This window comes from Cricetulus griseus, chromosome 4 (assembly GCF_003668045.3).
Source record: "Cricetulus griseus strain 17A/GY chromosome 4, alternate assembly CriGri-PICRH-1.0, whole genome shotgun sequence".
NCBI classification, from domain to species: domain Eukaryota; kingdom Metazoa; phylum Chordata; class Mammalia; order Rodentia; family Cricetidae; genus Cricetulus; species Cricetulus griseus.
This window is the reverse complement of record NC_048597.1, coordinates 88,500,259-88,523,110: the sequence shown is the minus strand read 5'-3', so window position 1 is coordinate 88,523,110 and position 22,852 is coordinate 88,500,259. Positions and strand designations below refer to the sequence as shown.

Genomic DNA, 22,852 nt, shown 5'->3' with positions numbered 1-22,852 from the left:
TGCACTGACAGGGGCTCAGACCTCAGACCTACAGTCCCCAGCTTGTGTGAGCCCTGGAGGAGTCCTTCATGGGAGTGCTCCCTTGCTCACACACATTAAGATCAGTTTGCTCAGCGCGATGGCAGAGCTGTAAAAATACCCATCTCACCTGGGTACCAGGACCACCCTGTCTAGAAGTTCCTCCGTCTGTGATTATAGTGCGCCCACTCAAAGGACAACCGGGCCTTCTAGATCTGGAACTGTTACAACTGCCTTCTGTAATCCAAAGACTAGTGGCACCAGATTGAGCAATATTTGGTAGACTCTGGAAGCTTAGAGACCCCACCATGTACTATGTACTTTTTCTATGCAGTTTTCTCAGTCTTATCATTCTGTGGCAGACCCGGGCAGAAACAGAAACTTAAGACCCGGGGACTGTGACCACATATCTGTGCCTGTTCATAAAGATATGTTTCCCAGTCTTTTATATCAGCATATATTAATTGCAGGTGATATTTTCATACATGCATGTAATGTATGTTGATCGTATTCACCCTCATTCCCCTCTTATGCACATTCTGCATGATCCCACTCGCGGTCCCAACTAGGAGACACCCCCCCCCCCCCCGCTCAACAAGGGCTCCCTCCCGGACCCTGGATTAGGCGCAAATCACACCCAAACACCTCTTTCCACAGAGATCCTTTAAGCGGGGAAGAAAAGTTAAAGTGACTCCTTTCTGACTCAGGCAGAAAACAGCAAGCAGCAAATGACCTCGTGGGTGTAATTTTTCAGAGGAGTAAAGGGAGAGGTCTGTGTTAGGATGGGCTAGGATGCAGGCACATGTTAATTACGGGAACCCAAGCAGGCTTATGATCGCTGGACTTTGGTACACATCCTCAGGAATGGGTCTGGCATAGGAAAATGTCCAAATAAGGGAACAGACCTTGGGGGCTAGTTTTAGGGATTAATCTCATGATTTTTTGGTTTTTGTTTTTGTTTTTTTAGCAAGGCAGAGGGAATGGAGAGGGGAGGGCAAGGCCTGCCAGTGTCACCCGCTCAAGTGGTCTAGGGTCCCTTCAGTGCCCCTCCTACCTGCAGCATGTATACGTGGAGTCCTGATGGATTTTAACTGGGGTCGCTTACAGGAGCATAGCCAACTTACCAAGGACTACATCACTGAAGAAAATGTCTCCCTCTCCTTCAGCAAATACTAACTTCCAATAGTTCTGTGCCTGTGATAATCATATCCACCCCAGATTCCTCCCCCCACTACCCCAGATCCCTCCCAATATGTAGCCCTCCCCACTTCATGTCTTCTCTTGCTTTGTTTGTTTTGTAAGCCATTGTGTCCAGTTAGTGCTGCCTTCTAGAATTTTGACTGATACTGTTGGCCTGATCTTGTGCAGGTTAACACCTTAAGTGCAGGTTCTTCATGAATGTAATAGCCATGTCATGGCCTGAAGACAGCACTTTATAGCACTTCCTCCCCCTTTCACATTCGTCCCACCCCCTCATCCACGTGTTTTCTGAGCTTTGAGGAGGTTCCTAGTTCCTAGTTCTTAAAAAGGGGAGGGGAGAGGGACCATGACTGAGAATCAAACCCAGGACCTCACATGTACTAGGCAAGCACTTTATCACTGAGCTACAACTCCAGCTGTTTGTTAGTCTCATTATATGAAGAACCACACACACAGGCTGGGAGGTGGTGGTGCTCACCTTTAATGCCAGCACTTGGGAGACAGAGGCAGGTGGATCTCTGTGAGTTCAACACCAGCCTGGTCTACAAGAACAATTTCCAGCACACAGTCAGAGATACACAGAGAAACCCTGTCTCAAAAAACAACAAAAAAGAACGACACAGGATGACAATTGCATCTGTGTGACTATTTAACACATCAAAGTGGACTCGGCCACCAGGTTCTCCCAGCATCCTTTAGTCCCTACCTTTTACAGGGCCCTCCTGGCTGTTGCACCCTGACACCTACCCTGAACTCTCCACCCCAGGGACCAAGCTGGCCTTCCCTGCATACTCCAAGCATCTCAGTTACTTGCCCTCTTTGAACCTTTGGGCCTCCTGACTGCTACATCTGATTCCCATCCCCTCCCACCTCCCTCCTCACATGACTGAGCACAGTCTGGCCATGTCCACTCTGGACTCTCCCAGATGTCCCTGTCCCTGACAATAGCTATGTTGTCCCACATATCTGCCTTCTCCTCCATCATACATAGGAGCAGTCATGTTCCCTTTCTTTCCCTTTTTATTTATTTATTTATTTTTCATTCACAATGATTAAAGCAAGCTGTGCTTTGGAGTGCACCCCGGCCTGGCAAGTTCAGCTGCTTCTCCCTAAGTCGGGATTTAAGACAGCAGCCCCTGCCTCTTGAGGTCCCTTTTACAGGAGAGAGAAGGTGTTCACAGGGGTGGGAGAGTTGGCTGTTATACATTGCTAGAAAGGTACAATGAAAGGGAGGGAGCAAGTGCCAGGATCGTGTGAATGGGATCACAAGTTTAGTGTAGGTTGAAAAACATGTTTTCCAGAAACAGGAACTTATTCTTTTTTTAATTTGTTTATTTTTATTTTATGTGCATTGGTGTTTTGCCATGGGTGTTGGGTCCTCTAGAACTGCAGTTACAAACAGTTGTGAGCTGCCATGTAGGTGATGGGAATTGAATCCAGGTCCTCTGGAAGAGCAGTCTGAGCCATCTCTCCAGCCCAGGAACTTACTCTTAATTATAAATAGAAACTTGCAAGGACTTAAACACAGAACAAACAGGAACTTATTCTTTAACTACAAACAGAAAACTTAACCTGCACAGGGCAAACTTACTCTTCATTGTCTTAACTGCAAAGAGAACCCTTAACCTACAAGGTATACTGTTCCTGTTTTGGTCTCACAGTTGTTTGAGCCTGGGTATCCTCATGTAACTCTGGCTGATCTGGAGCTTCTTGGTCTTGAACTTGAGATCTTCCTGACTCAGCTTCCTGAGTGTTGGGTTTACAGATGTGTATCTCAAAGGAAGTAGACAGTGTTTCTGACAAAGGAATTGTCCTCTGGCTTGAACACTCATGTATACACACATGCACTGTAGACATATGAATACACAGTATTTTTTTAAATGGCCTTGAGCTGGCAAGATGGCTCCATGGGAAGCACTTGTGCAATTCTAAAATACTGTGTGAGTCCCTAGAACCCACATGACGGTGGAAGAAGAGCTGACTCCAGGAAGCTGTCCTCTGACATACGCATTCACCCACACAAAATAAGTGAATAAAAATGTAAATGGCCTTCTAGCCACTGAGTATGGTGGCACACTCAGAAGGCAGAGACTGGAGTGTTGCTGCAAGTTCAAAGTCAGCCTGATCAACAAGCTCTAGGCCAGCTGGCGGTGTATTGAAAATCCTATCTTAAACAAACAAACAAAAACCCAAAGCTGTTAGCTTATAAAGATGAGGACACATAGAAAGAGTATCATGTGTCTACACAGGCAAGAACCCAAGTATAGCGGCTGCCAGCTACAGAACCCCAAGACCAGAAGTATGGAGAGGCAAGGCAGAATGCCCCCACACCTGGGTTTCAAAAGGAATATGATACAGTAAATCCCTGCAGCTTTAAACCACCTTATGAGGGACACTCTGCTCCAGGAGGCCATAGGAAATGCAGACATTCTACAACGAATAGGACACCATACTGTTTACTAAGGATTGGGACCTGGATGCTTGTGGCAGAGCTAAGGCGGGTGGTAAGAGTACTGATTTGATAAGAGTACCTTGGGAGGGTTTGAGGACTAGTCTTGGTTGTTGACACACCTGGAAAAGGGAACTACAGTTAAGAATTGCCTCCCATCAGATTGGCCTGTGCGCATGTCAGTGAGGGCATTTTCTTGATTACTGATTGATGTGGAATGTTTAACCCACTGTGGGAGGTGCCATCCTTGAGCAAGTGGACCTGTATGTAAAAGAAAGAGCTGGGCTCTGGTAGCATCAGAAGGAAGAGAGAGTTGTGAATTCAAGGCACCCTAGTCTACACAATGAGTTCCAGAACAGCCAGGGCCACATTTCAACATTTCAAAAAGGAGGGGGGAGTAAGGGGGGAAAGGAGGGAGAGAGGAAAAGGAAGGGAGAGAGGGAAAGAGGGGAGAGAGGGAGGGAGAGGGAGAGGGAGAGAATAGAGAAAAGATAGCTGGGAGCTGGAGAAATGGCTCAGTGGTTAAAAGTGCTTTCTCATCTTACACAGAACCCAGATTCAATTGCCAGCTTCCACACGGTGTCTCACAACCATTATAACTCCAGTTCCAAGGGACCCAATGCCTGCTTCTGACCTCCCCGGGCACATCACATATGTGATGCACATACATACATGCAGGCAAAACACCCATACACATAAAATAAATATAAAAGTACTTTTAAAGCCAGAATGTTCGATGCCCGGCCAGTCTTGCCGAAGCCAGGAGCTCAAGGTTTAATTTTTTCAGTCTGTGTCTCAAAAGAAGGTAGGTAGTGAGAGAGGGAGAATACCTCATGTGTACCTGTGGTCTTTACAAGATCATGCACACACCACATGTGCACACATACACTAAATATACAAATCCCATCCACTCACCCCCAAAAGAAAAATGTAACTTTTTAACTTATTTGGACTTTTTAAAAGGTTTGTTCTATTTTATGTGTAAGTATTTTTGCCTGTATGTATGTATATCTGTACACCATGAGTGCGCCTGGTGCCCAGGAAGGCCAGAAGAGAGCAATAGATCCCCTTGAACCAGAGTTACAGAAGGTTGTATGCTGCTATGCAGGTGCTGGGAATTGAACCTAGGACTCTAGAAAAGCAGCCAGTGCTCTTACCCAGGAGTCTCTCTAGTCCTGGAAAAGGAGCTTAACTGGTTTCCTAAAAGGCTCTTGGAGACAGGACCAGGTTCTCAGGGCACGGTCAGAAAGCCACAGCTGTTTGCTGTGGTAGACAGGGACTTCCTCTCCTGTTCTATGTGGCAATGAGAGACTGAAGACACTTAACTTGGCCTTTGAGGGGCAGATGAACAGGAGATCTGAAGTTTCTTTCAGGGTGGCCCTAGGGGTGCTACAGGACCTCAGAGGTGGTGAGGATCATGAGCCAAGTTGCCTTGTGTGTCTGTGGAGGGTACAGGGATTTGAAGAGGAGTTGTAGACCCCTAACTACCTCCTTGGCTATCCCCCTGCAGATGTCACCTGCCCTGCAAGGGGATGAACCTACAGACAGCAACTGGATGGCTTGGGTAGGGACATTGTGCAGGCTCCACCCTCCTGTTGGTTGGTCTTCAACATTGCACTGGCTTCTTCCTGGCCCCACTTGAGAATCCTCAAGGCCCTGTGAACATGGCTGTGCCCAGTGAGGTCCTAACCAAGACTGCCCCACCCCCTCCACCCACACCCACCCCCTCCACCCACACCCACCTCAGCATCAGTCTGGATGAACAATTACCTAGAGATCATCTTTCTGGGGCTTAAGCGTGGATGGGAGCAGATGGGATGTGAGCTGGGGATTTGGGGATGGGGAAAGTATCTGCCCCCCTCCCCCCCCACATCCTGGCCCTTTAAAAGGCCCTTTCAGGTGTGGGGGACCTGACACAGGCCAGGAGGAAAGTGTGGGAGAGACACATGATGGATCAGAAAGAAGCAAGGGGCGAGGGGGCCTCAGACCTTCTGGACAAGGTAAGAGGGCTCTGCCTGACTCTACCACCAGCTCCTTGAGGTCTCAGCACCCGTGATTGGCAGGATCACTTCATTTGTAGGGCATCTAATTAGCAAGCAAGTCTCTGGGGTCCTCTGACCCAGTTACCATAACACATGGGGGGAGTAGTAGGAGGGTATAAGCATCCTCCCCCTGCCCAGGGCAAATGGATGGATTCTTAGTACTGTCTCCCCCAAGAGATGGTAGATGTTATGATTTAGGGGCACTTCTGAGCCCCATTTCCTTGGTAAGCGTCCCAACCCCCCAAACCATCACCAGTCTGGTCTTGATCTAGGACAGTGGTGGAATACTGTCTCTAGAGGCAGTACCTTGTAAAATTGTGCTGCAGGCTGGGGCCCCAGGCTGGGAGGTAGGGGGCAGGGGGTGGGGGTGGGGGGTAGGGATAGGTCAGGGAAGGAGACTCACGTTTCATTTGGAGAAACTCTACAGACCTGTGAGGACTATGGTGAGAGCAGAGATGGGAAGGCAGACACCGGTTCAGGTGGGAGCTGGAAGGAAGACAGGAACTGTACAGCACCCAACTAAACCAAGCATATCTGTCCCCAAGGCAGGTTCACCAGACCAAGAAGGCTTCTTCAACCTGCTGAGCCACGTACAGGGCGATCGGATGGAGGAGCAACGCTGTTCCTTGCAGACTGGTCCGGGCCAGACCCCAGAAAGCCGTAAGCTGGACACGCTGCAGGATTGGGGTGGGGGGTGCTTCCTGAGAAGCAAATGTGGCAGGGATGAAGGGGTCCTGAGATTTTGTGGGTCTTGGGAGTCAGGGTGGGGAGCACCATGTGACCTCCTTTGGAGTCTGTATCTATGGCCCACCTGTCTCTGCTCCAAGTAGAGGGTGGCTCTGCTCCAGAGATGGATAACCTCATGGATATGCTGGCAGACACCCAGGGCCGCCGCATGGATGATCAGCGGGTAACAGTCAATTCCCTGCCTGGCTTCCAACCTATCGGTCCCAAGGTAGGTGATGTCTCAATAACCTGTGGAGTGTAGCAGTGTAACTCTCTAGGTCTATGCCCCATCTCCAGCCAAAATAGGATGGGACCCTATCTCTACACGTCTTGAACTCTGGGAAAGGAAAGTGCAGGTGGATGTCAGAGGGGCTGAAGATCATACAGGGCTCATTCTGGTATCAGAGGCATGGCTGGAAGTCACAGCTCCTGCCACAACATCTGTGTATCTGAGAAAGGGCACAGGGAGAAAACAGTTTTCCTATGGTCACCCTGGTGGGAGGAGGGCATATGAGCTCACACACCCATATTAATGAAGAACATGGGTTGTTTGGAGTGTTTTGTTTTATTGTTTTTTGCAATAGGGTTTCATGTAGCTCCAGGTGACCTCAAATGCACTAGCCAATGATGACTTTAGACTTTCAGTTTTCCTACATGTACCTCCTGGGTGCTAGTGTTACAGGTGTGAGCCACCAGGAGCATCTGTGTGGTTGGGGATGGAATCTAGAACTTTGGTGAATTCTCTGCCAACTGAGCTACACCCTCAATCCTGTGTCTGGGTACACTAGCATACATGTTACAGGTTCATGTGCCCATATGCAGGTGGAGGCCAGAAGTCAACCTTGAAACTGTTCCTCAGGCGCTGCCATCACCTTGTTATTTGAGACAGGATCTTTTGCTGCCCTGGAACTCACCAAGTAGACCAGGATTCCCTAGGGATCCTCCTGACTACTCAAGCACTGACCGAGATTACAAGTGCATAAGGCCACATCTGGCTTTTCACTTTGGGGTTGGGGATTAAACTCAGGTCTCCCTGTGTACACAGCAAGGATTTTAATGACTGAGTTATCTCCTCAGCCCATTTATTTGTTTGTTTTTGAGTCAGGGTTATGAACCTGGAACTTTTTGTGTAGACCAGGTGGCTTTGACCCTGAGATAATTCTCCATCCTCTTCTTGAGTGCTGGGATTACAGGTGTAAACCAACAGCCCAGGTTCTGATCAAGACCCCACTGGGAGCTAACCATGTCATCAAATACCACCCTGATTGGCAGACAAAAAGAAATGTTGTGTGGAGGCACCTCTCTGGCTTGCACTTTCTTGGTCCCCTCCCTATTTCTGACCCTTCTTCATCTGCAGGATGGAATGCAGAAACGACCTGGGACCCTCAGCCCTCAACCCCTGCTCACCCCTCAGGACCCTGCTGCACTCAGCTTCCGCAGGAACAGCAGCCCCCAACCCCAGACACAAGCTCCTTGAGAGTTCTAGTCATCCTGGGCCCCAGACTGGCCCCTGAAAAGAACAATAAAACACTTGGCACTATTAACAAAGAATTGAGTGTGTGTTATTTCCTGGGTGGAGGGGCTGGGACTTGAGGACTTGGAGGTCTCAGGGGTTCTGCTGAGCAGCTTTAAGAAGTCTCTCTTCCCTCTGCTTCCGGATCTTCTGTTTGAATTCTTCTAGTTCCTGGCGCTGGAATGAAGAAAGGGGTGTGACAGAAAGGAAGGAGGGGCACACACCTCAGGGCCTGGACTTACTCCCACTACCCTCCCTTTGGCTTGAGAGTTCAGTATCCATACTGGGACCCCATGCCAATCATAACTACCATACCAGTGCATTCAATTCATCCTTCAGGGAGAAGGTAAAATATTAAATCATTTGTGTCCTCCCACTTTCTAAGACAGGGTCTTACATACCACAGGCTAGCCTTGAGCTCACTATGCAGCAGAAAATATCCAGAATTCCCAATTCTCCTGTAACCATCTCCTAAGTGCTGGAATGCTGGAATTACCTCCCCCTCTTCCAGGCTCCCTCTCTCTAGCCCTATACAGCCCAGGCTGGTTTCAATCTGGTAATCCTCCTACCCCTGCTTCCAAATGATCGCAGGCGTATACATCATGAACAGTAAGAAACGTGTGTGGAAACAAGGTCTCTAGCTCTGGATAGCCTGGAACTCCTATTCATTTTTCTGTTTCCAATTTCCTATTTGAGGCTGAGGGTGAAATGTATTCCAAGCCCCCTGGAAGAATGGGTTACTTACCTGACCCTCCTTCTCTCGTGGCCACAGCTCCCTCTGTGGGACAAAGTCACAGGTGAGAACACAAGCCAGAAGAATCCAGAGTCCCACATGCAGCGCAGGGTTGACTTCATGGGAGGCAGGTAATGGTCCCAAACACCAAGCCTCCTACCCTGCTTTCCCCATCCCCAGGAATGATCCAGCAAGCACTCTCCTGATACCCACCTTTCGCTGGATAACAGAGTCCTCAAACCACTCTGCCTGATTGGAGATCCAGAACATAACCACGGGGAAAGTGAGATAGAGTGACATCTGCAAAAGCAGAGATGGATAGACAGAGCCCAGAACTGTCACCACCCTGGTACAGGGAGATTGCAGGAGAGCCCGGAAGAAGATCTATCCTCCTACACAGGTCAGGATCCCGGCCTCAGCTCCTCCCCCGGAGCCCCAGAAATCCTACCAGGAGAACGGAAACCCGGCACCTTAAAGCCTGGGCTTCATGAGTCAGAAAGCTTTATTCGTAATAGTCCTGTCCTAAACACACACACACACACACACACACACACACACACACACACACACACACACACACACACACGGGAGGGGAGGGGGAGAGAGGCAGAGCAAGGGGGGGAGAGAGGCGTGCATAAAGGAGCGCGGTGGAGGACGGGGGAGGGGAGGCAACAGTTCAAGAGCTCCTACTACAAAGACACATCCTTCAGACGTTATTACCTCCCAACCTGATCGTCGAAACATTTCAAATAGAGGGGCCTCGTTTTTTCAATCATACTCTCCTACATCTAGGAGTAAGCCTATCTGAGGCCCATTATGAGCCCAGGGATCTCCTTCTGAAAATCCCGCTCTGTATCTGAAGCCTCCCTTCACCCTCACTGAGACGCTTCCTCGGGCCAAACCCAGACTCTCCATTCAAAGCCCCCACACCTAGCGCTCCTTCCGCGGGGGTTCCAACACACAGCTCAGATACTTTCTCCGTGGAACTCCCCACTCTGCACTTCTCTCACTTCCCACATCTATCCTCAAATTCAGAAAGAGCCTGGGTCCACACGTCCGACACACTCCTGGGCTCACTGACCCGAAACACCTCCAGCTTCACCCCCATCTCGCTTTTCCGGTTCTACGAAGCCACTTCCGCCCAAAGGCGATTCTCCAGCAATGCAAAATCTCATTGGTGCATCTCAAGAAGCAATACTGAAGCTGAGTGGCCATAACCTCTCGTTGGCTGCGTCATCTTCCGGCGCCCCCTCTCTGCTTCCGGTCACAGCCTTGACGATACGGGTCTGGTCGGAGGGGGCGGGCCTTCTGTGAATGACGCCATCAGAGCACGACTCTCGTCTGTACCTGGAGTGCCAGGAAGATGGTGGTGATGGCGCGAGTACCGCGTCCCGAGCGGCCGGATCTTGTTTTTGTAAGTCTGCAGCGAGGCCACGGGTGCTCCGCGAGGGAAGACCCGAAGCTAGTCCTTCCAGGGTCGGAATCTGACTCTCGGGCGTGTAGACCCAGACTGTGCTTGTCCAATCCATGGAGAGCCTAACGAGCCAAAGGCGACATGTCAAAACATTGGCCATGCCGGGATTAAAGAACCGGATCTTTCGTCGCCTGAGTGAGGGGCTGCTGTTGAGGTTAAGGCCTAGATGTCTCGGGCCGGGAGAAGTGAGGTCAAGAGGGGAATGGGATAGCAGGGGAACGGCATGGATGTTGATAGGCATAGTGGCAAGGTTCGAGTTGTGGCTTCTGGATGGCACCTTGATTTCTGGGGCTACAAGAACCTTGGAGTATGAAGAAAAGTCTAGTGATGTAGATAGCCCCTAGAATCCTAAAAAGGTGAAAATTTGGTGGCTGAAATAGAGGCCTCATATTTAAACCGCGTTCATAGTGGTCTGGGTTAAGGGCCATAACGGGGTTGTGTGTTTAACCAAGGGTCTCGTGCATGCAAAGCAAGCACTCTACAATTGATCTATATCCCACCACACACACACGCACGCACGCATGCATCCCACCTCCTGAGAATGTAAAACCTTTAGCTTGCAATGTCTGGGATAAAGTTGAGCTAAAGTACAGGTTAATGGGATCCTGGAGGGCCAGAAGTTTGATGGACTAGGTGGCTTAAGTAAAGATTTAGTCACCTGGGGCTGAGGAGGTGGCGCAGTTGGTAAAGTGCTTGCTATACAAGTGTAAGACCTCAGTTCAGAATCCTAACACCTACATAAAATGCTAGTGAGAGACCCTGTCTCAAAAATAAGGTGGAGAGCAATTGAAGAGGACCTCCAGCCTCTGCCAGCACCAGCTCCCACATGTGTGTACATGAATGTATACACAAACACACAAATTATTTTTGTTTGAGATAGGATCTCACTATGTAGCCCTGACTGGACTGGAACTTACTGTAGACCAGCCTGTCCTTGGACTCATAGAGATCCACCTGTACCTGCCTCCTAGAGGAAGCTGGAAGAAAAAAATTAATTAATTAAAAACATTAAAATTGGGCTGGAGAGATGGCTCAGAGGTTAAGAGCACTGGCTGCTCCTCCAGAGGTCCTGAGTTCAATTCCCAGCAACGACATGGTGGCTCACTACCATCTGTAATGAGATCTGGTGCCCTCTTCTGCATACAGGCCGAACACTGTATACATAATAAATAAAGCTTTAAAAAAAAAAAACATTAAAATTTTGAGCCCAGTGTAGTAGCACATACCTTTGATTCCATCACTTGGGAGGCAGAGGTAGGCAGATCTCTGTGAGTTTGAAGGCAGTGTAGTCTACATAGTGAGTTTCAGGACAGCCAGAGCAAAAAGTGAGACTCTGGCAGGTAGGGGTGTGTGTGTGTCTGTGTCTGTGTCTGTGTGTAAACCTTCGTTATCTGGGCCTGGTATAAAGATATGGTGACAGTGTGAGCATGGGGAACAAAGGCCTAATGTCTGGGAAGAAGTGTGTTGTAATTAATACAACCTGCTGTTCGTGGCAAAGGCTTGGCACCTGGACCTGGGCCCTGGTGTTATGCAAGTCTGGAGATTATGGGATTGCATGGGAGAGGATAATAGATGGTGAAAATGTCTAAAATTCACTGCATATGTGTATGAAATTGTCAAAGAATTTTTTAGAGTGTGGGGATTGTGATCAGGAAGTGGGCAGTAGAATTTACTGGCCACAGCTGATATCTCATTAACCACTAGTGGCTGAGAAGTCTGTGTGGACAGTTGAGTTCTGAGGGCCAGAGGTCTGAACTAACACTCTAACACAGTGGTTCTCAACCTTCTTAATGCTGTGACCCTTTAATACTTTTCTACATGTTTTGATGACCCCCAACCATAAAATTATTTTCATTGCTACTTCATAACTAGGTTTTTTGTTTGTTTGTTTGTTTGTTTGTTTTTTTTGCTGCTGTTATGAATCACAATATAAACATCTGTGTTTTCTGATGGTTTTACGCGACACCTGGAAAGCGTTCTTTGTCCCCTCAAAGGGGTTGCAACCCACAGGCTGAGAACCACTACTCTAGCATCTGAGTGACTGGTAATCCCATTTCAACAGAAGAAGAAACCATGCCTGGGACACTGCTATGTTGTGTTTCTTTATTTGTTAAAGTTTTGTTTTTGTTTTTTGTTTTTTGAGACAGGGTTTCTCTGTGTAGCTTTGGAGCCTATCCTGGCACTCGCTCTGGAGACCAGGCTGGCCTCTAACTCACAGAGATCCACCTGCCTCTGCCTCCCAAGTGCTGGGATTAAAGGCATACACCACCAATGCCTGGCTTTTTTTTTTTTTTTTTTAATCATGTTTATGTGAGCACATCTTTAATCCCATCACTTGGCGGGCAGAGCCAGGCAGATCTCTTGAGTTCAAGGCCAGCCTGGTCTACAGAGTGAGTTCCAGGACTGGCAGGACTGTTTCACAGGGAAACCTTGTTTCAAAAGAAGAAGAAAAAAAAGTGTGTGTGTGTGTGTGTGTGTGTGTGTGTGTGTGGTGTTGACAGAGGCTGGAGTTACAGGTGGTTCTGAGCTGTCTGATACGAGCGCAGGGAAGATGAGGATAAGTTCGAGTCCTCTGCAAGAGCTCTTAACTACTGACCCATGTCTCCAGCCCTCAGCCCTGTTTGTTTTTAAGTATAGTGTGTTTGTAATGTGTGACTGTGTATTGGCCAAAAAGAGAGGTTAGCTGTATTCCTTAGTTGCTCTCCATCTTACTTTTTGAGACAAAAGTCTTCTCACTGTACCTGAAGCTCACTGGCTGGCTAATGGGCTGCAGGGATCTCCCTGTGTGTGCTTGACCAGCACTGGGATTATAGATACACACTGCCATGCCTGGCGTTTACATGGGTGTTCTGAACCAGGTTATCATGCTCATGCCTATGGACTAGGTCATCCTTCCACTCCTGTTTGTTTTGTAATTTTAGCATGTTCGAGAGGTAAACCGTATGTGCCACTTGTGTGCAAGTGGAAAGTAGAAGACATTGATTCTCTCCTACCATGTGGATTGAACTCAGGTCCTCAGGCTTGGTGGCAGGTGCCTATACCCGCTGAGCTTTTCACCAACCTCCCATTTGTTTTGTTCTTTTGAACAAAAACAATTCTTTTGTTCTTTTGGTCTTTTTGCCTCTGAAGTGATGGGAGTATAAGCTTGCACCACTGCCTTTTGGAGGAGCATAGAATTGTAGTAGAAGCCTAGAGTTTGGCACTAAACCCTGTGTGGGGTGTGACTCCACTGAGACTAAGGATGGGCCTCTCTCCTCCCCTTCCCTGGCTCTGGCAGGAGGAAGAGGACCTTCCCTATGAGGAAGAAATCATGAGGAACCAGTTCTCCGTCAAATGCTGGCTTCGTTACATCGAGTTCAAACAGGGGGCCCCAAAACCACGGCTCAATCAGTTGTATGAGCGGGCACTCAAGCTGCTTCCCTGCAGGTACAAATGGCCTTCTCTGTGCTACCCTGCTCACCAGCCCCCACCCCTCCATATACAGTCACACACAAGTAGTAATGTGTCCCAGATGATCACTGTGTATTCCCTTATATATCCTGTATATTCACAACCCCTGCTGGGTTACACCTTTCCTCATTCCCAGTATTTCCCTTCCTTGTAAGAACTCTCACCCCTCCTCAGTCCCTTTTTGTACCACAGTTGCCTCTGGAGCAAGGAAAGGGTTCTAGAGTTCCATAAGCCATATCTGTCTTCACTGCTCTCTAGCTACAAACTCTGGTACCGCTATCTGAAGGCACGCCGGGCACAGGTGAAGCATCGCTGCGTGACTGACCCTGCCTATGAAGATGTCAACAACTGCCACGAGAGGGCCTTTGTGTTCATGCACAAGGTGGGGAGCTGGGGAAGGGGTATGCAGTGGGAACTATTTTCCCAGGGAGATGTAAACAGGTGTCTACCCCTTCCTTATAGTGCTCCAGCAAAATAAAGTATAGGTCCACCAAAATGCTCCACCTACTTGAGGAACTAACGAGTTGGCTTATTTACAGAGCCTGAGTGAGGGGTAATGAGACCTATTGCCTCCCTGCTGCCCTTATGTCCTAGATGTGGATGGTAAGCAAGCCATGGAGCCTGTGGCTCAGACATGCCTCACCCATCACTTTCCATTATTTCCAGATGCCACGTCTGTGGCTAGACTACTGCCAGTTCCTCATGGACCAGGGACGAGTAACACACACCCGCCGCACCTTTGATCGCGCCCTCCGGGCACTACCCATCACACAGCACTCTCGCATCTGGCCCCTGTATCTTCGATTCCTGCGCTCCCACCCACTGCCTGAGACTGCTGTGAGAGGCTACCGTCGCTTCCTCAAGGTAAGCACCATTGAATAGTCCTGTTCCCAGGTCGGCTTCCAAACCTTGACTCACTGGGATAAGGGCCCTCATGCAACAGATAGGCTGCAGGAAGAGGCTCCTATGGTGTGTGGGTGTGTTTTGCATACCCATGCATGTAGAGGCCCAAACTTGACACTGGATGTCTTCCTCAATTACTGTCCACTTCATTGAGGTGGGATTGCTTACTGAACCCAGAGCATACCAGCCAGAACCAGATTTGGCTAGTTCTAGCTAGCCCCAGCAATCCCCTCTCTCTGCCCCTCCAGTGCTACCATGCTAGCCAGTGTTTATGTGGGTTCTAAGGATGCAAGCTCCAGTCCTCACACTTGCAAGGCAAACGCTTTGTACTGATCCTTCTCCCAAGCCCTGTGGTTTATTATCTTTAGTTTCTAAGTAGTTAGCTTTTGCCTTACACCTTTTCCACAATCTGTGTTGACTTACAGTGATGGAGACTCACTCTCTCCATTCCTCTTCCCAGAATTCTTGTAGTCTGGTAGCCCCACCTACACTTCCTGCCTGGCTACATCCTGCCTGTCCATTGGCCAAAACAGCTTTATTCATCAACCAATAAGAGAAACATATTCATGGCATACAGAAGGACATCCCCAATCAGAGAGGTGTCAAGGCTAAAGGAATGGCCAAGGCTGGACCACTCAGGTCTGAGGCTGAAGGCCCAGGCTATATTACTGCCTCAGTTCCTCTTCCTGTGGCTGTGACAAAACACCCTGAAACAATCTTACAGGGAGAGGGTTTGTTTTGGCTCATGGTTCAGATGTACATCGAACAGAAGCTAGCCACATCACATCCAAGATTTAAAAACAGCTATGCATGCATGCTTGTGTGCTGGTCACTCTCTGTACATTATACAGGATCCCTGCCTGGAAATCCATAAGTAACATGAGTGTTCTTGTCTAAATTAACATAGTCCAGATAATCTCACACATGCTGTAAGGCCCAGCTCTGAGTGATTCTGGATTCTGTCAGATTGACAGTTAGCACTCACTATCATAAGAACTATAGCCAGGCTAGACCCAGAGGGGCCAAGGCCAGACCAGTAAGGTCTGAGTCTAGACCACCAGAGAGCTGAGGCTGGCTTAGTAGGGGCTGGCTGTTTGCTAAACAACTGATAAATGGGGAGTAAGAGCTCTAGAGCCCCTGAGTGAGGAGAGAGATGTCATCTCCTGCAGCCCCATTCACCAATGGGGTGGGTATTCTCCAGCTCAGTCCTGAGAGTGCTGAGGAGTACATCGAGTACCTCAAATCCAGTGACCGACTAGACGAGGCTGCACAGCGCCTGGCCACGGTGGTGAATGATGAGCGCTTTGTGTCCAAGGCGGGCAAGTCCAACTACCAGGTGGGTCTACTGGAAGATGGAGGCGGGGTGAGAGTTGTCCTCCCTCCTGGACCAAGACTGAGATGTTCCCCCGACACCCTGTGTCCTGCAGCTGTGGCACGAGCTATGCGACCTTATCTCCCAGAATCCAGACAAGGTACAGTCCCTCAATGTAGATGCCATCATCCGTGGTGGGCTTACCCGCTTCACCGACCAGCTGGGCAAGCTGTGGTGCTCCCTGGCTGACTACTACATCCGCAGTGGCCACTTCGAGAAGGTATGTGGGTACTGAGGCCTCAGCTGTTCGGTGGGTCTCTGGAGGACACTCTTGGAGTGCATGGGCAGGAAACGTGTGACACATCACATCCATGCACACATTTGCCGTTCTGGCACTGAGGATAGGTGCAGCAGCAGCCCCTTCAGGGCCGCTGACTCGGGACCTGCTTCTCTTACTTCCTAGCTGTGTAGTCTGGGACCTTGTAAGCATGAGTGTCCTGTTTGGGAGCTTGTTTGGAGGCGTGCAGCCACTCGTGTACCCTTGACTGAAGCCCAGGCTTCTCTGTTCAGGGAACATTGTCCTTTCCGCATAGTGACATAGCTTGCAGCTTTAGGAGAGACATACATGGTGCAGTGAGGAAGGAAGAGGACATGTGCCTAGCCAACCCAGTCAGCTGAATCAACCCAAGCTCTCAGTGGGGTGACAAATGTCCTTGAGTGTCCCTATTTGCAAAATGAGGGTGATGGCTTCACTTTACCTGTAAGGAATTGGTGTAACAACAGAGTAGGTTGCCTGTTACCTGGTGTGAAAAAATTCCCCTCGTGACTGTGGCTTCCTTCCTGCTTTGCTTTCCAGAGGCATTCGGGGAACAGAGGGTTGGGTGGGATGCTGAGAGTCTCCAGAGGACTAACTGGGACTATTGTGGTCTAAGAAAATTACTAGGGAAGCCTGGAATGAGTAATGTCAGGGGATCGGGATTTGCAGTGGTTGGGGTGGGGTGGGGAGGGGAGCGTGTCCTGGGCAAGACAGAAGGGTCCAGGCATGACAGTTGCAAAGCTCACAAATGCCCTTCCCCTGGTGCTTGCATGAGGACATGGGGTAGAGAAATGGGACTGTGTTCTGTGGGGTGTAAAGAGTAGAAAAACACAAGCTCGTGAGTTGTTTGACTTTTCCTGGCAAGACATGAACAAATGTCTGTTTACTACAGATAGAGTACCTGGTGATTTATTTCTTTATTTTACAAATGTGAACCCATAGCAAACCTGTGAATTTTTTGGGCTTCCTTACAGAAACATGGGTAAGGGGTTAATTACAGGAACATGGATGACTCAAAAGTAGCTGCATCACTGAAAACGCACCTGTTTGGGTGACAATTTACAAAGCGGTACTCCTGGCTCTTCCTGCATGACTTGGAGACAGCCTGGGCCCTGGAGACTGGTTGGAGTCCCCCCACACACACACACCTAGCAGTTATTACTGCTTATATAACTTGGGGAGGGGTCTCATGAGTCTTCCGAGTTTCATTTACTTTTTAAGCCGTAGGTGCCTCCTCCTTCCTCCAGAAGGGAATGTTGCAATTAGGAAGAAATAACTTCACAGCAAGCTGAGCTCAGGGTTCTGTGGAAGCTGAAGTGTCGCTGCTCACCTGTTCTTTTGTTTTTCGGGACAGGGTTTCACTGTGTAGCTCTGGCTGGCCTGGAACTCACAGAAATCCACCTGCTTCTGCCTCCCTAGCACTAGGATTAAAGGTGTGTGCCACCATCACCCAGCGATCGCCTGTTTGTACAAGGCCACGGCTTTATTGAGGTGTCTCACTTGAGTCTTGAGATGCTGCTGCACAGGGGATTACCCAGTTTACATACGCCCTGCAGCTCCAGACTGTCAGGCAGGGTAGGGCAGGGACAGGCCAGTAGGCCTCCATTCTTTGCCCAGCACTGGTCAGCCCAGCAACATGGTTGCTGGCAGTGGGTGCTTAGGGAGGGCTCTCATGCCTCTCCTCTGTACTTTTTCTCATGCCATGTCTGAACCCCACAGGCTCGAGATGTGTATGAGGAGGCTGTGCGCACTGTGATGACTGTGCGGGACTTCACCCAGGTGTTCGACAGCTATGCCCAGTTCGAGGAGAGCATGATTGCAGCAAAGATGGAGACTGCCTCTGAACTGGGGCGTGAGGAGGAGGGTGCGATGCGGGATAGTGGGCTGGGGAGGAGAGGGTTGAATTCCTAGCCATTGCAGTGGAACAGAGGCTGGCAAGGAGAGTGGCTGGGTGGACACTGGAGCCAGGGTGTCTTGGAGTAGCCATAAGTGGGACAGGCATGGCAGGAGGCCTGGGGCTAGGTGTAGGTTGGTCAGCCTGGCTCTTTAGGGTCTACAACACTGGGCTTGGAGGGAAGGAAGGAAGCTTAGAGACAGGTAGCCAAGGGCCTGTGCCGTCACCTCCATCCTCCCTAGCTTCATGAGCATGTTTGGCCCCCAGATGATGTGGACCTGGAGTTGCGCCTGGCCCGTTTTGAGCAGCTCATTAGCCGGCGGCCCCTACTCCTTAACAGCGTCTTGCTGCGCCAGAACCCACACCATGTCCACGAGTGGCACAAGCGTGTGGCCCTGCATCAGGGCCGCCCCCGGGAGGTGGGTGACAGTCCCCCAACCCATCTTGCCCTGCCCCTTATAGCTGCCATGGCCCAACCCTGCCCTCACCTGTCTGACCCTCCTGTTGCAGATTATCAATACATACACAGAGGCTGTGCAGACAGTGGACCCCTTCAAGGCCACAGGCAAGCCCCACACACTGTGGGTTGCATTTGCCAAGTTTTATGAAGATAATGGACAGCTGGATGATGTGAGTTACATTTATGCATGCCTCTACATACAGGTCTTTTCACAGTGGGATTTGGGGGTGGCCAAGTGGCAGAACCTCAATTGGTCTCTGCCTATCACCATAGGCCCGTGTCATCTTAGAGAAGGCCACCAAGGTGAACTTCAAGCAAGTGGATGACCTGGCAAGCGTGTGGTGCCAGTGTGGAGAGCTGGAGCTCCGGCATGAGAATTATGATGAGGCCTTGAAGCTGTTGCGGGTAAGGATGTGAAGACCAGCCAGGGGTGTGTGGTGGGGTGCAGGACAGCCCCTCAGTGTCTCTTTGCCTCGGCCACTGTCTCTGTACAGAAAGCTACAGCATTGCCTGCCCGCCGGGCTGAGTACTTTGATGGTTCAGAGCCCGTGCAGAACCGTGTATACAAGTCGCTGAAGGTGTGGTCCATGCTTGCTGACTTGGAGGAAAGTCTGGGCACCTTCCAGGTCAGATGCCATGGGTAGTGGTGAAGCAGAGCTGGTTCCCAGCCCCAGAGCAGAGCATTCCCTGACATATCTTTGTCCCCACAGTCGACCAAGGCTGTGTATGACCGAATCCTGGACCTGCGAATAGCCACACCACAGATTGTCATCAACTATGCCATGTTCCTGGAGGAGCACAAGTACTTCGAGGAGAGCTTCAAGGTGAGGTGTGCCTAAGGCTGCAAGTCAAGGCCAAGGCACAGTAAGGCGGTTCCTCCGTGTCTGCAGATGTCCACTTATTTTTGTGTTCTCTCACTACCACTGTCTTTTTGGTTTTTCGAGACAGCGTTTCTCTGTGTAGCCTTGGAGCCTGTCCTGGCACTCGCTCAGTAGACCAGGCTGGCCTCGAACTCACAGAGATCCACCTCTCTCTGCCTCCCGAGTGCTAGGATTAAAGGCGTGCACCACCAATGCCCGGCTACTACCACTGTCTTTATGCATCTGTGTTTAGACACATCGGGACCATGGGTAGGGCCTCATATTAGGTATTCTCACTGTTGTTGGAACAAAATGTCTGACAGGCAAGTGAAGGGAGGAAGAGTTTATTCTGGCTCGTGGTTAGAGGCTATATTCCATCATGGTGGGCAAGGCATGGCAACAGAAACACCCTGTGGCTATGTACATGGCACCTGCAGTCAGGAAGCAGAGAGGGGTGAGTGTCAGCGATTGGCTCAGTTCTTTTATGTAGTGTAGGATCTCAGACCCTACCCCACCCCCGCCCCCCCCACTCACTCAGGGTGGATCTTCCTGCCTCAGTCAACATAAGTAAGATAATCCTTCAGACATGGCTAAAGTTCGTCCCTTAGGTTATTGTAGAATCCTGTTAATCTGACTCTGGGATCCTGTTAAGCTGACAACAGTAACTATCATGAGGGCAATTTTTATTCCTTTTGGCATTCAGAGTGGGGCCTCTCGCCACTGAACAATATCTTGGTCCTTGATCTCTTGTGAAGACATCAGTCATGACTAGTTAGGCTTACCCTAACAGTGTCATTTTAAGTCTGTTTCCTCATTTCCAAATAAAATGCTTGTGTGGTGAAGCACTGGGCGTGGGATATGGCCACTTCCCCCATAGCCAAGGAGAGTCTTTCTCCAAGTACTCCTGTGAAATAGAACCAGTGTGGGAGCCATGTATGTCATTCCCATTAGCCATTGTTCAAGTAATAGGGTGTAGGTGGGTGCAGTGGTGGCTGTGGGTGTGTTTGTGTTTGTGGTGACCATAGACAGATACATAGGTAAAGAGGTTGCACTTATTCTCATATCCCCAATCCTTCTGCCTAGGAATGTGACCCCTTTCCCAGGACAATGGGTGCCTGTGTCTGTAGAAGTTAGGAGCTACTTGACCTCTACGTTTGGCACCAAACTCTGTTTTAAGTCCCTGTTGCATCCATCCCAAGGTCCTTGTAGTTGGTGGAGGGAGAGAGGGTGACATGCTTATATGTGCCGTGATGGAGGGAAGGGAAGGGGCCCTGGGCAGGCTTATAGAAGATAGGAGCCACGGGCATCTGGGTCACGGGACACCTGCATGGCTTCCTTGGAAACAGGCATACGAGCGTGGCATCTCACTGTTCAAGTGGCCCAATGTGTCAGACATCTGGAGCACCTACCTGACCAAATTCATTGCCCGCTATGGGGGCCGCAAGTTGGAGCGCGCACGGGACCTCTTCGAGCAGGCACTAGATGGCTGTCCACCCAAATATGCCAAGAGTAAGAGGTCTGGGCTGTCACAGGACATTGGGATGTGTGTTGTGGGTTGAGCTGTGGTCTAACTGGATCCTTCCACCCTGTGCAGCCCTATACCTGCTTTACGCACAGCTGGAGGAGGAGTGGGGCCTTGCCCGCCATGCTATGGCTGTGTATGACCGCGCTACCAGGGCCGTGGAGCCAGCCCAGCAGTATGATATGTTTAACATCTACATCAAGCGGGCTGCTGAGATCTATGGTGTCACCCACACTCGTGGCATCTACCAGAAGGCCATTGAGGTACCTGCCACTAGTGACCTGGTATGGGGCTAGGGTTGGGGTTCAGGAAAACAGAAGGGTCCCAGAAAGCCTGCATGCTTCTCTCACCCCTGCTCTCCCTGACCACATGGTGCCAGGTGCTGTCTGATGAGCATGCCCGTGAGATGTGCCTGCGATTTGCAGACATGGAGTGCAAGCTTGGTGAAATCGACCGTGCCCGGGCTATCTACAGCTTCTGCTCCCAGATCTGTGATCCCAGGGTAGGACGGAGCCTGGGTTCGGGAAGGTAAGAGTGGGCAATGGGAATCTGTACCAAGCACTTGGCTCACTCACATGCCTACACCCCACCACAGACAACTGGGGCATTCTGGCAAACATGGAAAGACTTTGAGGTTCGGCACGGTAATGAGGACACCATCAGGGAGATGCTGAGGATACGTCGGAGTGTGCAGGCCACGTACAATACTCAGGTCAACTTCATGGCTTCACAGATGCTGAAGGTGTCGGGCAGTGCCACAGGCACCGGTGAGCTGCTGTCACCTCCCTTTCCTTACCATGACCAGGCCACATGGGGCAATGTCTTCCCCACCACAGAGTGCTCACTACCCAGCCTAGGTCTCCTGTGTCTGGCAGCACCTGGAGTCAGTCGTAGGAACCTCAGCCTGGGCTGGTCTGATGTGCCGTGGTGAGGGCCTAAGGCCTGACCCTGACCTTTCCTCTCACCCACCCTGCACCTCCAGTGTCTGACCTGGCTCCTGGGCAGAGCGGCATGGATGACATGAAGTTGCTAGAACAGCGGGCAGAGCAGCTAGCTGCTGAGGCAGAGCGGGACCAGCCTCCTAGGGCCCAGAACAAGATCTTCTTTGTGAGGTGAGGGCAGGAGAGGGCATGGTCCAGCCCCTGTTAGGGAAGGGGTGTTCCAGGGAGGCTATAGGGGAGGGGGGCCCACTGAGACCACCTTCCCTCTCCAACTCTAGGAGTGATGCATCCAGGGAGGAGCTGGCAGAGCTGGCTCAACAGGCCAACCCCGAGGAGATCCAGCTGGGCGAGGAAGAGGACGAGGATGAGATGGACTTGGAGCCCAATGGTCAGTGGCCTGCCCAGGGGCCGGGGTCAAGGGCAGAGGTGGGCCACTCTCCACCCCACCCCCAGGGGAGTAACCACCTCCACACCACCTTCCCCCACAGAAGTCCGACTGGAACAGCAGAGCGTGCCGGCTGCTGTGTTTGGAAGCCTAAAGGAAGACTGACACCCTCCACACCTTTTTTCTCCCTATGGTCCCACCCCTGTAATACAGCCCCTCTTTGTACATCACTGTCTCAGCCTCCTTCCTGCTGCCCAGGTGCCTCAGGGCATACTACCTTAGAGCTGCCTGGCCCTTAACCCTGATTGGCTGGGGCAGGAGGTGGGGTAGTCTGGGGCGGTGGCAGGTGGACAATCAGCCCTTACCCTGTAGAGCCAGTTCTGGACGCTGCAGGGCCAGTTCCCTGCCCCACCCCAGGCTTCTTGTCAGGCTTGCCCAGTAAGAAGTCTCCTTGAGCCCAAACTGAGGGGCACTTGTGTGCATGTCACAGCTCTGGGACTTCACAAACCAATGAGCCCCATGTAGTCAGCAGGCCCTGTGAACCTACTAGTGAGGCACTTGTATCGCTGGCTAGAGGCCAGGAGCTGGGCCCTGTGCACAGGCCACATCCTGGGTGGAAGCCTTACTGCTTAAGCTCTGGGAAGCCATTAGTTG

At 50.5% G+C, this 22,852-nt stretch overlaps 3 protein-coding genes across 4 annotated transcripts; 2 read left to right on the top strand and 1 right to left on the bottom strand.

Annotated features, from left to right (window-relative positions):
• Positions 1 to 5,616: 5,616 nt before the first annotated feature.
• Positions 5,617 to 7,912, top strand: Pcp2 (Purkinje cell protein 2). Its single transcript, XM_027415790.2, has 4 exons — positions 5,617 to 5,667; positions 6,255 to 6,369; positions 6,540 to 6,664; positions 7,793 to 7,912. The coding sequence occupies exons 1-4, from the start codon at positions 5,617 to 5,619 to the stop codon at positions 7,910 to 7,912; spliced, it is 411 nt and encodes a 136-aa protein (XP_027271591.2).
• Positions 7,485 to 9,912, bottom strand: LOC100767979 (PET100 homolog). 2 transcript variants are annotated; one of them, XM_027415791.2, is made up of 4 exons: positions 9,763 to 9,912; positions 8,895 to 8,981; positions 8,694 to 8,726; positions 7,485 to 8,125 (listed from the first exon to the last, which is right to left on the bottom strand). In XM_027415791.2, exons 1-4 carry the CDS (start codon positions 9,787 to 9,789, stop codon positions 8,042 to 8,044), a joined length of 231 nt encoding a protein of 76 aa, XP_027271592.1. In that variant the 5' UTR covers positions 9,790 to 9,912; the 3' UTR covers positions 7,485 to 8,041. The 2 variants fall into 2 exon arrangements, with proteins under 2 accessions (XP_027271592.1, XP_027271593.1); XM_027415792.2 differs by lacking the exon at positions 9,763 to 9,912 and adding an exon at positions 9,402 to 9,605.
• Positions 9,913 to 9,957: 45 nt separating this feature from the next.
• Xab2 (XPA binding protein 2) lies at positions 9,958 to 22,428 on the top strand. The gene is made up of 19 exons (XM_027415786.2): positions 9,958 to 10,095; positions 13,433 to 13,581; positions 13,864 to 13,987; positions 14,272 to 14,469; positions 15,710 to 15,844; positions 15,936 to 16,100; positions 17,856 to 18,000; positions 18,298 to 18,449; positions 18,541 to 18,660; positions 18,764 to 18,895; positions 18,985 to 19,116; positions 19,201 to 19,314; positions 20,697 to 20,859; positions 20,945 to 21,135; positions 21,252 to 21,374; positions 21,468 to 21,639; positions 21,855 to 21,984; positions 22,092 to 22,201; positions 22,302 to 22,428. Exons 1-19 carry the CDS (start codon positions 10,045 to 10,047, stop codon positions 22,361 to 22,363), a joined length of 2,568 nt encoding a protein of 855 aa, XP_027271587.1. The 5' UTR covers positions 9,958 to 10,044; the 3' UTR covers positions 22,364 to 22,428.
• The last annotated feature ends 424 nt before the right edge of the window (positions 22,429 to 22,852 follow it).

What these genes read in the sequence shown, in the direction of transcription:
- Pcp2 (XM_027415790.2), top strand. Translation starts at nt 5,617, where the DNA reads ATGGATCAGAAAGAAGCAAGGGGCGAGGGGGCCTCAGACCTTCTGGAC. An exon ending in GGGCCAGACCCCAGAAAGCC is followed by an intron (nt 6,370 to 6,539) that starts GTAAGCTGGACA and finishes TGCTCCAAGTAG; the next exon opens with AGGGTGGCTCTGCTCCAGAG. An exon ending in TCCAACCTATCGGTCCCAAG is followed by an intron (nt 6,665 to 7,792) that starts GTAGGTGATGTC and finishes CTTCATCTGCAG; the next exon opens with GATGGAATGCAGAAACGACC.
- LOC100767979 (XM_027415791.2), bottom strand. Translation starts at nt 9,789, where the DNA reads ATGGGGGTGAAGCTGGAGGTGTTTCGG. An exon ending in ACTCTGTTATCCAGCGAAAG is followed by an intron (nt 8,727 to 8,894) that starts GTGGGTATCAGG and finishes TTTGTCCCACAG; the next exon opens with AGGGAGCTGTGGCCACGAGA. An exon ending in CACGAGAGAAGGAGGGTCAG is followed by an intron (nt 8,126 to 8,693) that starts GTAAGTAACCCA and finishes TCTTCATTCCAG; the next exon opens with CGCCAGGAACTAGAAGAATT.
- Xab2 (XM_027415786.2), top strand. Translation starts at nt 10,045, where the DNA reads ATGGTGGTGATGGCGCGAGTACCGCGTCCCGAGCGGCCGGATCTTGTT. An exon ending in TCCACCCAAATATGCCAAGA is followed by an intron (nt 20,860 to 20,944) that starts GTAAGAGGTCTG and finishes CACCCTGTGCAG; the next exon opens with CCCTATACCTGCTTTACGCA. An exon ending in TCTACCAGAAGGCCATTGAG is followed by an intron (nt 21,136 to 21,251) that starts GTACCTGCCACT and finishes ACATGGTGCCAG; the next exon opens with GTGCTGTCTGATGAGCATGC.